The sequence below is a fragment of the Orycteropus afer genome, unplaced genomic scaffold (genome assembly GCF_000298275.1).
Source record: "Orycteropus afer afer isolate SDZICR_OR568_19922 unplaced genomic scaffold, OryAfe1.0 scaffold00046, whole genome shotgun sequence".
NCBI lineage: Eukaryota > Metazoa > Chordata > Mammalia > Tubulidentata > Orycteropodidae > Orycteropus > Orycteropus afer.
This window is the reverse complement of record NW_006921633.1, coordinates 1,863,795-1,881,715: the sequence shown is the minus strand read 5'-3', so window position 1 is coordinate 1,881,715 and position 17,921 is coordinate 1,863,795. Positions and strand designations below refer to the sequence as shown.

General features: G+C 35.7%; 1 protein-coding gene across 1 annotated transcript in view; it reads left to right on the top strand.

The window, feature by feature from the left end:
- Positions 1-17,921, top strand: part of CCDC88A (coiled-coil domain containing 88A) — a 185,109-nt gene that overhangs the window by 77,659 nt on the left and 89,529 nt on the right. Inside the window, exon 8 of the mRNA XM_007938006.2 lies at positions 10,390-10,562. Coding sequence (XP_007936197.1) covers positions 10,390-10,562 — 173 coding nt within the window. The remainder of the gene's footprint in view (positions 1-10,389; positions 10,563-17,921) is intronic.

Here is a 17,921-nt window from a genome sequence, read left to right as displayed (position 1 = left end):
AAATACATTCAGTCTGGTAGAAAATTTTAGCATTTCCTCAGTGACTGAAAGAGAAGAAAGTAGAGGGAATAAATAAACATTGTAAAGCAATAACTGAAAAATAAAGACCAGGGGAGTGTAGAAGGAGAAGATAGTAAATTGAAAAAATCCCTCTAGGGGCACTTTACCCCATAAGCAAGGTAAGCACAGTCTTCCTTGTACTTTCTTACTATCTGTAACCACTGCCATCAGGTCGATTTCAACTTAGAGTGACCCCCGTTGGGTTTCTAAGGCTGTAAATCTTTGCAGAAGTAGATCACCTCATCACTGTGCCACTAGAGCTCCTTATTAATCTGTAGTGAACAATTTCATTTTTTTCAAAGATTCTGCTTCTAAAGATGACTGACATCTGTCTCCCAATCCCATGAAATCTTCCTACAAAATCAAAGCCTTTTTTCAAACTTACAGTCCCTATTTGTTACAGATTAGTAAATACAAGTAATCCTTTTACCTTGCTTATTGGGTAGTCCACCTCTGCATCCCTAGTATGTACCAAATTTATCCTGAAATGCTTAGAGCATTTCATTTTCAGTCTGATTTTTTACACCATATACTATATATTCTTTTTATGTTAATGCCTTTTCTTTCTTTTACCCATTTTCTAGAACATTCCTTCATATAGTAAGTTGTATGTCGAGTTGTAAAAGGTATTGCAGTAAGATACCCTATAACGCCTAAGGAATTAATTCTGAAAATCCATACTTTGTTCTCATATGACTTATAGATGTTGTGTTCTGTCAAGTTGAGTCAGACTCATAGTGACCCTACATGACGAGTAGAACTGTCCCACAAGGTTTCCAGGCTTTAGTCTTTATAGGAGCAGATCACCAGGTCTTTTCTCTCGCAGAGACAGTTGGTGGGTTTGAACCATGACAGATATATATAAATTGTTTTATCTAACTTGTCATCATGAAGTCATTAATATGGCAGAAATTGTTGTTATGTGCCGTCAAGTCGGACCCGACTCATAGCGACCCCTCCTTGGGTTGCTGAGGCAGTATCACTATGGAAGTAGATTGCCCAACCTTCCTTCCGAGGAGTGGCTGGTGGGTTTGAACCGCCAGCTTTCTGGTTAGCAGTCAGGTGCCTTAGGCACTGTGATAGCAGAGTTGTGAACAACTTTGTTTCAAAAGCAAAGAAATACAAAACACTGTAGAATGACTATTTGAAAAACCTTTTAAAATCTGTTCTACTAATTAAGTATTTTATTTGAAATCTGTTTTTCTAACAAGTAAAAAAAAAAAAGTGGTCATATTCTTCTGTCTCAGGTATTTGGGAACAAGTTACTAGCTGGTTTAAATCCAGTTTTCTGGGAAGTTTTTTTTTTTTTTTTTTCCTTTCAAATTTGAGTCACCAGTAGACTAATTAGACAAAGTAAATTGTGAAAAAATTATACAAATGTAAAAACAGTATGTAAACATAATAATTCTGTGTCTTTTTAATTGAATTGAAACAATCTTATTTAGATATTCTCTTTAGCTTTTTTTTTTTTTTTCCAATTTGATAAAATACAATTTGCTCACTCTGCCTTTAATTTCCCTTGTATTTTTTATTCTTATTGCTATGGAACAAGTATTTCTTCACTCCTTTCCTTTCACTAAAAGTCAAATAGGAGATGTTTAATGAGTTTAAGGTCTCTTCATTGTCATAGTTATTTTATGCTAGGCTTTGTGCTGTGATTTTAATACATATTATTTTATTAAATATGGAGATGGCCCATTTTATAGATGAAGATACTCAAGCTCAGAAAAGTTTAATAACTTGCTGGATCTAACTCTAGTGCTTATGTTCCTTCCATTACAGTATCTTTTCCTAAATCTTTGATTATGCTGAATGTATCTCTGATTCTTTTCCTTAATAATGAGTCTGTAAGTAGAATTATTAGATAACATGAGTTTTTTTCTTAACTGTGATGTATCTTTTTGTGTTCATTCTTCAACATATATTAACAAACACTTTTTAGAAGATCTTCCTCTAGATTACATGGTAACTAAAAACTGACAAACTATTTCAAAAAAGAACCACATTTGTTGCAGTCTAAACCCACTGGCCACTCCTTGGAAGGAAGATGGGGCAATCTGCTTCCGTAGTGATACTGCCTCGGAAACCCATGGAGGGGTTGCTGTGAGTCAGGTCCACCTCGATGGCACATAACAACAACAGCAATAGAGAAGTTATTTTAATAAAATAATTTGCTATCATAAAATTTTGAAAGTTGTAAGTACCAAAAGAGAAATATATTGAAATAATATAGGAATTTAAAGAAGGAAGATGTTACTTGCAACTGCTAGTAGAATATTGGATAGGAAGGCAAGAGAGGGCTCATAAAGTTAAGTTGTGCTTTACTGACATTTTCTGTCAAGTTTTTTTTAAGATGTATGGGAGGCCTTGAACTCAAGAAACTACCACCATTAGAGAAAAATCAAAATGTCTAAATAATCTTTAATGGAATTCTTAACTCTTGGAACAGTTTTCTTTCTTTTTTTTTCTTTTCATTTCTGTATTTTGAAGCCTGTACTTATATGTGTGTGTACACATGCATGCATTGTGTTCATTGGCATCTGGAAGATCTCTCTGTTGTTTTTCTTTACCATTGTTATCATTTTTTTAAACAACAGTGTGTTTTCAATGAAGGTTTTTACACAACAGTTTAAGTTCCCATTCAATAGTTTGAAATCTCTTGATGTCTCCATTTCACCATCTAAGTTGAAATGTATTTTCTGCCTTCTGTGCTTTTCCTATATGCTTTTCTTTTTCCATTTCCTGTAGTTGAATATTTTTGAGAACCTCTTTTTTGTGTTTAATACTATACTGGGTAAGATGAGGAGTCCCTGAATTGCTCAAACAGTATGCACTCAACTACTAGCTGAAAGGTTGGCAAGTCATACCCACCCAGAGACGCCTTGGAAGACAGGCCTGGTGATCTTTTTCCATAAGGTAACAGACTTGAAAACTCTGTATAGCAGTTCTACTCTGAGTATTTAGGTCCTCCTGAGTCGGAATTGACTTGATGGCAGTTAATAACAACAGGTAAATAAGAGATACAAAAAAGGAATAAGAAAGATTATATCTGGTTTATTTTTTAAAAATCATAATTACTTGCCAGTGAAAATATGAGCTAGCATGTAAATTCAACGCTAATTTGCACATGAAACAAATATTTATTAAATACTTATCATGTGGCAGATTCTGTTGTAGTATACATTCAGTAAGGAAAAGAAAAAGACAGAAATCTCTATTCCAATGGAAGTCATCATATTGTATGTACATCCTGAGTGATACAATGGGAGTTAAGAGTGAGAAGCAAAGATTGGTAAAAGCATAGAGAAGAAGTAAATACGGTAAACTCAGGGAATGAATGTTGCTGGAGGAGAGTCACACAACCATGTTAATAGAACTGATTTGTGATCACAGATCTCAAATGATCACTTAGCACTGCAGCAGTTCTGCTATAAACCAATAACAAAACCAAGCCTTTGGCCATGGAGCTGATTCCAACTCATGGCGACGCCATGTCTGTCGGAATGTTTTCAATCTAAAACTAATTCAGTTAATGCTAGTTTTGCATGTTTATAGACAAGACATGATGTTTTCAGTAAAAAAAAAAAAAGGTAAAGAAATTTAACGCAGTTTAAGGTATTATTCTTGGGTATATTACCTCATGATTTATGTGTCAGAAATCATTTTTACAAGTATCTTAAGTCATTATATTGTGAAGATGAAGGATGTGCACCTCCAATAGAATGAAATTGTATTTGCACCTCTAATATCGAGAAAAAAAAAAGAGAAAATCAGCTGTCCTAAAGTCACACCACTGGATGCTTAAAGCTTGAGATAACACTTCTAGGAGCTGCTATATCTCAAATGATTGTGAAGTGAGATGGATATTCTAGAAAACTTAAATGACTAAAAAGAGATGATGATGATTAATGTGTAACAAGCATATGATGAAAATTGTTTCATGGAATGAAAAGGTTTCTAAATTAATATATTTTATATAATATATTTTAAAATGTTTGTATGTTAACTAAATTAATGATTTGGGTATTATATGTAGACAGTTGACTATTTCATGTCTATAGCTCTAAAAGTTAGCCTAAACACTTCAGTTTAATTTTCTCATTAGATTTACCTTATACTTAGGCATCTATAGTTATCTTTCTTTTTATTGTGGTGTGGTAGTTCAGTCTGTGCATCAGCTTGGCTGGGCCTGGTTGAGTGGCTGGGCAACTGGATGTAGTATTCCCCATGATGAGACTGGTAATCAACTCCATAGTAGAATCTACTGTGAGCAGCTGAGTAGCTGCCTTAGGGAATGTGGTCTGCTTCCTGTATATAAGCAGAAGCCTTGGGGATGGTCTCGAGCTTATGGCATGCTTGGACCCTGCATGTAGCTGCATCATTGTTCAGCAGCCTGCCATGCTCTGCCGACCTTGGGACTTACAATGAACTTAAATTAATGGCCTGCCATGTTGTTTGGTAACATCGAGACTGTGCCTTTTTACTTGTCAACCTTGGGGTTTGTCGGCCTCAGCAGCCAGCACCTGTCTGAGTGAAGAAATGCCTCTAGCTCCAGTGGGCCTGGAGCAGGAGGCGGAGCAGGAGGCAGAGCTGGACCCCAAGGTTGAGGGGCTTTCACCCAGACCCTAGAGCCTAGCGCTTTCAACTTGGACTTAAAACCTCCAAACTGTAAGAGAATAAACTCTTGTTTATTAAGGCCATCCCATTTGTGGTATATTTCCTATCAGAGCGACACTAGGTAACCAGAACATGTAGTAAAATATATATAGCAAAAAGTTTGCAATACTAACCATTTTTTTTAAGTGTACAATTCAGTGACATAAATTACATTCACTATGTTGTAGTATCTTTTGACTTACTACTAGAATAGACAGTTGATTAGGCAAGTAGTACAGCTGATAGAAAGTCTTGAAAACTTGGCAAAGAAGTTTAGGTCTGATATAATAGGAAATACAAAACTATTAAATAATTTTTAGCCAAGAATAGATATGAATGGTGTTTAAGGAAGATGAGTCTAATAATGGTAGGCAGAATGGACTGAAGAAAAGAAAGTAAACTTGAGAATCAGCTAGACTGACCACTGGTAGAGTAATGAAAGTATAAGGTAGTGAAGATCTAGGTTCAGGAGGGAGTATAAGAGATGCTAGAAGGCAAGGTAAAAGATAATTGGGGAACAGTAAGAAAATAAATAAAAGTTGAGTCCAAGGAGATAGATCCTGGATTACTATGGAGATTGTTGACACTATTGACCGAGACAGGGAAGTTGGGGTAAGTGTTAAAATGTAACGTGTCCATTAAAAAAGAAAAAAAACTCACTGCCGTTGAGTTGGTCCCACTCATAGACACCCTTCCTTAGGTTTCTGAGGCGGTATCACTACAGCAGTAGGTTGCCCAATCTTCCTTCCAAGGAGGAAGGGTTTGAACCACCAGCCTTCTTGTTAGCAGTCAGATGCCTTAGGCACTATGCCACCAGAGCTCCTAATGTGTCCATCGACATAATAAACTACTATTCAAGAAGGACAGTGAAAGAGAAGGAAATAGGCAGATTGCCAGAGGGAAGTGTGAGTTTATTTTTTTCAAGTTAGTGAGAGAAAAAAGCCAAAGAAATGAAAGAAATGGAAGAAAGAAATGGAAAATGTTAGGTTAAAAATTGAGTATGTTTTGGGAGCAAAAAAAAAATGTATTATAGTAGAGAAGTTAATCCCAGGTGGTTTTGTTTTTTTGGCAAGTTGGAGGAGAGATCATTTGTAACAGGATAGCAGTTTGTACTTGGATGCCTAAGTAGAGAAAGGGAATATGTCAACAATAGTCATCATGGAAAATTTACCAGGAAATCAGCAAGGTTTCAATAAAAAGGTTGGTGCACAGTTGAAAGAACTTTATTGAAAATGGATGGCAAAAGTTTAGTAAGGATATGTAATTTTTGTTTCTCTTGTAGAGCAGGAATAAACTGAAGAGCATGACATAGTTTTAGAGTCATACTTGAATTTGAATTTGAATTCTGGCTCTGTTACTGGTTACATGATTTTTATTTAATCAATATGAACTTCAGTTTCCTTATATCTAAAATAGATAAAACACATCTGTTGTAGATATAGTATTAAATGAGATTGTGTTGGAAAATTCCCTAGCTAAAAGGTCTATAAATGATAGTTCCCTTTTCTTCTTACTAAAGAGTGAGCCATAGTCAGTGCATGGCAGTGTTAAATTAAAAGTGAGGGTGACATTTAAGGGACTAATTGTGGTTCCGGGCTGAAAAGGAACTCCAGAGTAGTTGGGAATAATTGACTGGGTGAAAAAGGAGAGGAATTGAATGATTAAACGTTCAGGCATGGGTAAAAATAGAGTCAGTAGGTATGGTAGCATGGGTGTAAAGATATCAAGGGAAGCATGGAACAAGAGAGGAGTTGGTAGTTCTCCTGGAGAAACCAGTGTGCACTTAATATGGAGTTGAGGTAAAGTTGTGCAGAGAAAAGGAACTGAAAAGTCACATTTTATGGCTTACCAACATGCATACTGAAATCTGTGAAACAGGACTTCTGGTCAGATGGAGGAATAGGCAAACAAGTGACACAGACCCTCTGCAACAAAGAAAAGAAAAACCAATTGACAGAGATATAGAAGATAATCCTGGAGTCCTGAGCTTTGAAAAGAACTATGCAGAAGTGGATTAGGCACCAACTAGTGGAAAAACGTGAACGAAAACAGTGAGTACAGAGACGGTCGGAGCTGCAGACTGTCAGCTACTCCGATGGGACCAACAGCCTGAATATTTCCAAGTGGTGTTAGGACCTGAGAATTGACCTACAGATCAACCCTGGTCACCAAGGGCTGCAGGGATGACTGCGCTGGTTGCCTATAACTGGGAAGGGAAACAACAAGGAGGGAGACAACCTGAGCTGTTGACTTTCCTCTGTCCGGAGAGTGCAGCCATTTTGAATGTTTACAAGGGGTGGCCACTTTGGATATTTAAAGTGACTGAGAGCACAGCCATTTTGAATCTTTACAAGTGGCAACCATTTTGGATTTTAAAGTGATAGCATTCTCATTCGGATTCCAGGGACCTAAGAATAGGCTCTGTTTGCCAAGGTCAGCAGGGACATAAGCGCAGCTGACAACAGGAAAGGAGACAGGTGGTGAGCGTATAAGTGCTGTCAACCAGCGAATGGAGGAGCACAGTACCCTGCTTGCGTAGATAACATACAAACAAAACAAAGAAAATGAAAATCATGGACAAGTCACTCCAACATACAGTCACCAATTAAATATAAACACAAAAACATCACAATGCCTCGGAGACAACAGAACATCACAGTCCACACAAAGAAGCAAGGTAAAACAGGAGAAACAAGGGACCAGGATACAGACCCAAAATACATCCCTGAGGAAGATACAGCATTAGAACTCCCTGATAAGTAATTCAACAGAATTATATTTATGTATCTTCAATGAATTGAGAGACAGATCAAGGAAAACACAGAGAAAACCCTAGAACAATTTTGAAAGACAATACAAGAACAAAATGACAAAATAAATGAAAAATTAGAAATGATACAAATCTACAGACGGAAATCCAGAAGATTAATACTAAATTTTCAGAAATAGATAAGACATTGAATGGGCAAAGGAGCAGAATTGAATCAATGGAAGACAGATTAGTGAGATTGAAGGCAAACGCCTGAACATGTCCTTGGAAAGGGATAAATCAGAAAAAAACATGAAAATAAAATAAAGAAAGCCTAAGGTTCATGTGGGATACCATCAAAAGGAATAACCTACATGTAATCAGAATTCTAGAACAGGAAGAAAAAAATAAAACCACAGAGAAAATTGTTGAAGGTTTGTTGGAAGAGAATTTCGCTGGTATGATACATGAGAATATATCCATTCAAGAAGTTCAACGAACCCCAAACAGGATAGACCCCAAAAGAAAATCACCCAGACATATCATCATCAAACTTACCAAAACCAAAGACAAAGAAAGAATCATGAGAGCAGCATGGGAAAAACGAAGTTACCTACAAGGGGCAACATACAAACAAAACAAAGCTTTGTTGAAACTTAGTCTTATTGAAGACTAAGATCGGATTTCTTGACAGAAACCATGCAGGCAAAAAGACAATGGGATGGTATATATAAAATGCTGAAAAAGAAAAATTTCCAACCAAGTATTATGTACCCAGGAAAATTGTTTCTCATATATGATGGTGAAATTAGAACATTTCCAGATAAGCAGAAATTAAGGGAGTTTGTTAAAATCAGACCAGCCTTACAAGAGATGCTAAAGGGAGCTCTTTGGACAGAGAAGCAACAACAGCCAACAACAACACATGATACTATAACCCAGAAACCAAGCCAGCTATCGAAGTATCCGAAGTAAATAAGCCTACAAGATTGTAAACAAGGAACCAGAGACATCTATTGACAAATGAGGACAACTACAAACCAAAAAGAGGGAAAAAAACTTTGTCTTTACAGAACTTCTAAATGGTGGGGAAGTCAAGATAACTACAAGATAGAATGGACTTTTCTAAACTTGGGAAGAAAATTGTAAATCACAGAGTAACCTCAAAGAAAAATGATAAACCTTCACATCAAAAAAGAGGGTGAGCATAAATATTCAGCAATACTAAAACAATAGCAATGAAGGAAGTGATAACACGATTCATAAACCAAATGAGCTCAGCCTGGAAAATTATGTGAAACAAAGAGATCAATACCACAAAAAAAAAAAATTAACAAAAATGACAACAAATTCATATTTGTCGATAATTACATATCTGGCAAGGGACTTATCTCTAAGATTTATAGCAGAAGAGTGGATGACCAAACTATGGTACATACACATAATGGAATGCTATGCAGCACTAAAGAATAATGCAGAGTCTGCAAAACACTGCATAATATGGATGAACTTGGAGGACATTATGCTGAATGACATAAGTCAATCACAGAAGGACAAATATAGTATTAGTTCATTGTTGTGAATGGTCAAGGAAAGGTTTATATATGGAGGGAAACTTTCTTTGTTGGTTGCCAGCAGTGGGAGGGGAGGGGAGAGAACACTGCAAAAAAAAAAAAAAAACCCACAACATTGAAATCTGTCAAATAGTTGCAGGCAGGAAGATAGGCAGACCATTGATAGAATTGCTGACATATATCCCAATGATAAAGAAAGGCTGGTGGGTAGATTTAAACAAACAAACAAACAAAAAAAGTAATGATACAGTGAAGGCAGTAAAAATCTTGCTGATGAGTTGCAGAGCAAGGATGATGAGTTTCCAGTCCCAAAGTTGTAACCCCATCCATTCTGTCTGGCATAATAGGACATTTGAAATTGCAATAGGAGAAGACAATTTCTATTTGCCTGAAAAGAATTAAAGAGAAGCTGAGAAATTGGTTTAGAATAATAGAATTAATCAATAGGAAATGGAAAATTAGGGGATGGAGGAATATGATTAGGTGAGGTGTATATGGATTAAATAGCCTTTAAAGTTTAAGTGTAGGAAAACGAGAAAGGTTTGAGCTCCATGGAGAGTTTCAGGAGGAAGGAATAAAGGAAACCACTTATTTGTAAGTGGTTTGATATGGGAAACATATTGGAACTGGTGTTGTAGGAGAGAGAGCATAAGATATGGAGTGAAGAGGCTAGCCTGGAATCTTGAGATGCTATTAACTAGTCAAGTGATCATAAACAAATCTTCTGTATCCCCTTTACCTTACCTGCAGAACTAAGCAATTGGACTGGATCTCTGAGGTCCCTCTAAGGTCCTCAGTAGATCCCTTTGATACTCCTGTTTATGATTCTAGCAACACTGTCCAGTTCTTTGATGATGGGAAGATAGTATTTGCAAGCTGTCTAATATGGTGGCCACTAGCCACTAGCACTTAAAATGTGGCTAGTGCGAATAAGAAAATGTTTAAATGGCCACTATTGCTACTGGCTACGATAGTGGTCAGCACAGTTTTTAGACAAATTACTCTTAAGTGCTGTTGGATTTATTTGTTTCCTGTATTAATAAGTTTTTTATGCCTTTCCAGTATTTGCTTTCTGATGTAGTTGTCACAGTTGATTGTTTTGTTAATAAATTAAGAAGGAAAAAAGTATTAAATCTTGTTCCAGTGTTATTTACTAAGCTTATCCATGAACTATGGGATGAAATGTTTTAAAATGATAGCTAAATATGATAGAGGTAAGACATTTTTGGCCAATTAATTATTTGGGTATTGTAGTAGAATTCTAGATCTAGTGAACAGTGTTGCTCTATTTAGTTCTCCAATATGTAGAATACTAAGAGTGATTCTGTGTTTATTTCTGTAATTCTCTAGACTATAATAGAACTCTCTGAAGAGCGAGATGGTCTTCATTTTCTACCCCATGCCTCATCATCTGCACAGTCACCCTGTGGTTCTCCAGGCATGAAGAGAACAGAAAGTCGACAGCATCTGTCAGTGGAACTAGCAGATGCTAAGGCCAAGATAAGAAGGCTTAGGCAGGAACTGTAAGTTGCTGATTTTTAAGACTCATTGAGTTAATACAGCCACAAAAATTACCCAAAATATTTTTAGGCTTGTGGAATATATATATATATGTATTTGTGATTCCTAGGTGCTAGCCTGCGTCAAAGACTTCACCAGTATTTGTCAAAATAAGACTGCCATAAGGTTTTCCATCCTAAACTTTTAAAATTAAAGGATGCCCTTTAATTTTGGATTTATGTTCTTCTGTCACTCTCGTTTTAAAATATCCTTTGTTTTATAAAATAATGTCCTTTCCTGGCAAATTGAGCTCTCCTTAATTTTTCCTTTTTGAATTCTTTTAAATCTGGAGTCCACTGACATAAATCAGTAAGTTTTGCTCCTTTAAAATTATTGTTAAAAAAAAAAAAAAACTGAGTTATTTACATACATTATCACAAAAAAAGAAAGAAAACCCTGATTTTGAGTGTATATCTTTTGTGTTGATTAATAGAAATGCCTGAATAATGTACTTAATAAGAGTAAATATTCAGAATTACTTAGTACTGATGCAATTATATTTATTTAACTTTCAAAGATCATTACAGAAAAGTCAGTATAAATGTCACCTAGGCATTCCTTGGTGGACCACATGCAAAGAAGTGACTAGATTTTTTATTTTTCACTTTAAAAAGAACAAAGGATTTTGTTTTCTTCCCCAAGTTGGGAGGTTGTTTTTCATGGAATTTGAACATCAGGGTGCAGATTTTAAACTTAAAACTATAACATAGGGATTAAATTTATTTACTAATTATTTAAAGCAAATTAAGAGAGTAGATGAATCTGTAAAGTGAAAAAAAATCTAGTCTACAGGAAATTTTGAAAACAAAAAGATAGAGCTTTCGTTTGTGGCTGTCTGCATTATTATATATCTATTGAAGTGAACACGCCCAGGATATTCTATAAACAGCTGCACCAGGAAAATTAGGAAAGAGATTGCTGTTATTAGTTTGACTGGCAGTTAATGGATGGCTTAAACAGTGCACACTAGTTTGTTCCATATAATTTAGCACAATCTTCTCTCATCTTTGGAAAAAAGCATGCAATTAGAACTGCAGTGATGACTGTGAATTCATTTAACATTTTGCACTATGTTAGAATTCAATTTTTAAATAAAATTTACTTGTTCATGGGTCTATTAAAATTTCAAACAACTTAAATTGATAAAGTTTGATTTCCATATATGCTGATAGGAAAATGCAAATGATTATGTTTAGTGAGCAAGTAACATGCCAAGTATAAGAAATATTCCCAATAACTAGCATTTCATCATATACCATCTAATAATCTTTGTTGTCCTTAGAAAATGTGTTCCTTCTTGGATTTCTTCCATCGATACTTGTTTTAAACTCATTTTGTTGGAACAGATTTTTTGCTACAATGACTGAAGTAAGGAGATCATGGTGAAAAAATAGTCCAGGTTGCCTTTTACTTAATGGAAACTACAAATAAATTATTAAAACAAGAACATGTAAATTAACTTAATAAATTCACATATATGGGTGGTACTTAGTAATATAATTATATTACTCTTGATTAATAAACATGCATGTTGTTGTTGTTATGTGCCATGCATAGTGAAAGAATAATTTTCCATGGGTAGAAAACAAAGAAATTCCTTATTAATTTTACTTTTAGCAATAGTTAACACTATGAAACTACCAGTTATTGTGTAGTTGACTCTGAATCATGGTGACTGCACATGGGCCCACTCCAAAGGATAGAACTTGGTTCCCCATTCTGTCTTGCCATTAGTTCCTGCTAACCATTAACCCATTTTCTGTTTCTGTGGATTTGCCTATTCTAGACATCATATAAATCATATAAATGGAATCAAACAATATGTGGCCTTTTATGACCAGTGAAAGACCACTAGTGTAATGTGTTCAAGGTTCATCCATGTTGCAGCAGGTATCAGGACTTCATTTATCTTTATGGCTGAATATTATTCCATTGTATGAATAGACCACATTTTATTTATCCACTTATCAGTTAATGGGCATTTGGTTTGTTTCTATTTTTGGTCTATTGTGAATGATGCTGCTGTGAACATTCATGTGTAGGTTTTTTGTTTTGGTATAAACATATGTAAGAAAACATACACCCATTCAACCTTTTTTGTGTGTGTAGTTCTGTCATATTGCTTGCGTTCTTTACATTATATCACCATTCTTGCTATCTCTATCCATATTGTTTCCCCACCATTAACTTCACTTCTCTGTCCCCTGAACCGCTTATCTGTGTTTTAAAGTCATTGTTGTCAATTTGATCTCATATACATAATTCTGTAAAAGAGCACAAAGCTCAAGGCAAACATTATTTACTAGTTGAGCTAAACTCTTGTTTAATTTAAGAATGACTTAATGGGATAGTTTGAGTTCAAGGCTTAAAGTTATTTCAGGGCAGTACTTTCAGTGACTCCTCCATTCTCAATTGGTCCAATGAGTGGTTTCTATAAGAATTTGAATTTTTGTTCCACATTTTTCCTCTTTTTCATAAGGAAACATTCAGTAATAGTAGCTGGCCACCATCCTGTTGTTCTTGTCTCATGGAGTTAGTAGTTTATGGAGACAGTTAGACCTGTAGTCCATTTCCTTCTTCAGTTCCTGGGCCTCCTTCTTCCTCTCTTGCTCCAGACAAATAGAGACCAGTTGTATCTTGGGTGGTTGCTAGCAAGCTTTCAAGACCTATGCACCATGCATTAAACTAGTAGATAGAACAGAGACTCTAAATACAGTGTAAGGTGAATTGACAGGACAAACTCATGAAATCATGACCCTAAACCTTCAGACAAAGAAAACTCACCTTATGCAGTATTTAGTTGTACATAAATGGTATGAATAACTGCTTTCTTTCTTTTGTTTGTTTTTTTTTTTTTGGTTGCTGCTATTGTTGAGGGAGCCCTGTTCATGTAGTGCCTAAGGCATTTGACTGCTAACCAAAAGGCTGGTAGTTCAAACCCATCAGCCACTCCTCGGAAGGAAGATTGGGCAATCTACTTCTGTAGTGATACTGCCTTGGAAACTGAAGGAGTGGTTGCTAGGAGTCGGATCCGACTTGACAGCAGTGAGGGTTTTTTTTTTTTTTTTAGTTTTGCTGTTGTTGTAAAATTTTATGTAACACTGTATTTACCATTTTGCCCTTTTTCTGGTATACATAGTGGTATCAGTTACATTTGTCAAGTTGTGTAACTTTATCCTTAGTTGATGCCAATTTTCCCATTACCACAGACAAAAATTCACTTCTTGCCAGAAATTGATTCCCTCTCTCCCTCCACCCTCTCCCAGCCTTGGTAAGCATTAGTTGTTGTTATGTGCCATTGAGTCAGACCCAACTCATAGTGACCCCTTCTTGGGTTTCTGAGGTGGTATCATTATGGAAGTAGATTGCCCAACCTTCCTTCCGAGGAGTGGCTGGTGCGTTTGAACCGCCAGCTTTCTGGTTAGCAGTCAGGTGCCTTACACACTGTGCTACCAGAGCTCCCTGGCAAGCACTAATAACCATGGATCTCTGTTCTTATCTTTCATATAAGTAAGTTTATACAATATTTGTCCTTTTGTGATCAACTTATTTAACTTGCCATAATGTCTTCATGGTTTATCCATGTTGTAGCAGGACTTCATTTCTCTTTATATCTGAGTAATACACCTTTGTATATTTGTTCCACATTTTGTTTATCTGTTCATCTGTTGGTGAGCACTTGGTTTATTTCTACCTTACAGCTATTGTGAATAATAATGCAGTGAACACAGGTATTCATATCACTACTTTTAGATCTGTCGGTTATATACCTAGGAGTGGAATTGCTGAGTCATACGGTAGATCTGTTTTTTGTTTTTTGAAGACTCCCCATACTTTTCTCCACAATGGTTGTACCATTTTACATCCCCACCAGCAATGGATAAGGGTTCTGATCTCCCCACATCCTCTCCAACATGTGTTATCATTATTATTATTTTTTTAAATCATTGCTATTCCAGTAGGAGAGATATAGCATTTCATCATAGTTTTGATTTGCACTTCTCCAGTGGCCAATTATGATGAGCATCTTTACATGTGTTTGCTGGCTGCTTGAACATCTTCTCTGGTGAAGTGTCTGTTCATGCCTTTGCCCATTTTTTTGATTGGGTTATTTGTCTTTTTGTTGTTGTTGACATTTTATATATACTTTGGCTATTAGACCTTTTTCAGCTATATGGCTCCTAATGATTTTTGTCCGAGGTTTTTTAATAAAGTCTTTTGATGAACATAAGTAGTACTGCTATCTGTGTATTTGTTGTTGATTTTGATAATCTGTCGTTAAAGAACATTTGGGTCCTGTGGTCTCAGGGGACATCAAGCTTGATTGGTGCAACATATGGCACAAAAACATTGTTCTACATCTTACTTTGGTGAGTAGCAACTGGGTCTTAAAAGCTTGTGAGCAACCATCTGAGATGTAACTATTGGTTTTTCCTCGTCTGGAACAAAGAATGGTGAAGAAAATCAAACACTTATGGAAACAGTCCAAGGGACCATGGGAACCTCAGACCCTGAGAGGAGAAAAACTAGATGGGGCCCAGCTACCAATGCCAGATACTCAGAAAGGGATCAAAATTGAAGATTATGAATAGAGTGAGAAAAAAAATGGGGAACAAAATACAAAAATAAAAGAAAGACCAGGATTATTGATCAGATAGAGCCTGATGAAACCCCTGAGATTATGGCCCCAAGTCACCCTTCAGGCCTGGAATCGGACTCACTTTTAGCCAAACAGTAGGCCTGCAAGCTCAACAACTACATCAGGGAGATGCAATCCTTAGAACAGTCAACTATGAAAGATCAGAATGGCAGCATTTTTATAGGAAGAAAGGCACGCAGGAATGCATAGGAAAGAAGGACACAGGGAAGGGGTAATGACAGAGAGGAGGTAGGAGGACAGCTGTTACATTGTGGGGAATGTAATCCTTGTCACAAAACAAAATTTACGTGGATTGTTGAATGTAAAATGACTCTGCTTCATAAAATTGTACCCAAATCCCAATAAAAAGTTTAAAAAAAAAATTAGGTCCCATGGCTTCATCCCTGTGTTTCCTTCAAGGAACTTTATGGTTTTAAGTCCTTGTTCCATTTTCAAAGAGTTTTTGTGTGAGGTGTGAGGTATGAATCTTTTGTCATTTGTCTATATGTAGAAGTCCATTTTTTCCCACTAATACTTATTGAAGAGACTGTTCCTTTCTCCACTGAATGGACTTACTAACACTTTTGTCAAAATCAGCTGACCACAGATGTATGGATTTATTGGTGGATTCTCAATTCTGTTCCATTTGTCTGTGTGTCTTATCATTAAACCAATGTTTATTGTTAAACCAATGGTAGCCTGTTTTGATCACTGTGACTGTACAGTATGTTTTGATATCAGGAATTGTGAGGCCACCAACTTCCCTTTTCACATTTGTTTTGGCTATTTGTAGCTCTTACAATTGAGCATTTGTTTTCCCAATTCTCTTGGAATTTTGGTCAGAATTGCTGACCTTTCAATCACTTTGGGTAATATGACATTTTCACAATTTCAAGTCTTCCATTCCATAAGCACAAAATATCTTTCCACTTACTTAGGTCTGTGTTAATCTCTTGCCACCATATTTTTTTTGTTTTCATTGTATAAATCCTTTACATTGTTAGTCACGTTTATTCCTAGGTATTCCGGTAGTTGCGAATGTAAATGGAATTGTTTCTTGATTTCCTTTTCAGATTTCTCCTTGCTTTATGTGTGTTGATCTTGCAACTTTGCCTCTATTAGTTGTTGAAAGTTTCTTGTGAATTCTTTGGAATTTTCTGTATATAGGATCATGTCATCTGCAAATATAGTTTTATTTTTGTCTTTCAAATTTAGACACATTTCGTTTCTTTTTCTTGCCGTATTGCTCTGACTACACCTTCCAATATGATATTGAATAGAGTGGTCAGCAGGCATCCTTGTCTCATTCCTGTTTTCAGTGGGAAGGCTCTCAGGCTTTCTTTATTGCATATGACATTGGTTATTGCTTTTTCATAGATGCCCTTAAATGTGTTGAGGACTTTCCTTTCTATTACTATCTTGTTGAGAATTTTTATCAGGAAAGGGTGTTTGGTTATATCAAATACGTGTATTGAGATGATCATGTGGTTCTTTTTTTCTGTTCTATTAATGTGATGTGTTACATTGATTTTTCAGTGTTGAACCATTCTTGCATTCTTGGAATAAATCCTACTTTGTCATAGTAAATAATTAATATGTTGTTGGATTCTGTTCACTAGTATTTTGTTGATAATTTTTACATCTATATTCATGAGGGATATAGGCTTGCAGTTTTCTTGTGATGTCTTTGGCTTTGGTACTTTTATATTTTGGAAGTGTTTGAGTAGATTGGTGTCAGTTCTTCTCTGAATGTTTGATAGAATTCTCTGATGAAGCTGTCTGTCTTGAGGCTTTTTTGTTATTGTACAGAAATATTTGATTACTGATTCAATCTATTTTATTGTTATGAATCTATTGAGATTTTCTACTTCTTTTTTGTGCTGGTTTAGGTAGGTTATATGTTTCTGGGAATTTATCCATTTAAGTTTTCAAATTGGTTGGCATTCACCTTTTCATAGTATTCTGTTATAGTCCTTTTTATTTCTGTGGCATCTGTTGTAGTATCTCCAATTTCATTTATTTTGGTTATTTACATCCTGTCACTTTTTTTCTTTGTAAGACTAAAGATCTATCACTTTAAATCTTTTCAACAATCAACTTTTGGTTTTATTGATTTTTTCTATTGTTCTTCAATTCTTTATTTTGTTTATTTCTGCATTAAGTTTTTTTATTTCCTTTCTTCTGGGAGGTCTGGAGTTACTCTTCTTATTCAGGTTCTTCAAGTTGTAGAGTTAGACTATAGAGACCTTTCCTCCTTTTTTGATATGGGTATTTAGTGCTACAAATTTCCTTTTGATGACTACCTTCACTCTGTATCATAGATATGTTGTGTCTTCATTTTCCATTTGTCTATACATACTTTTTTATTTCATTCTTGGTTTCTTCCTTGATCAGTTGTTTAATAGTTTGTTATGTAGTTTCCTTGTATTTATGTGTTTTCTGTTTTTTATTATATTATTAATTTCTGGTATCATGCCTTTGTGGACAGAGAAAACAATTTGTATCATTTCAGTCTTTTAAAACTTGTCCAGACTTGTTTCATGACCTAGCATATGGTCTGTTGTTGTTGTTAAGTGCCATCGAGTCGTTTCCGACTCATAGTGACCCCATGCACAGCAGAACGAAACACTGCCCGATCCCGCGCCAGCCCCACAATCCCTGCCGTACTTGAGCCCATCATCGC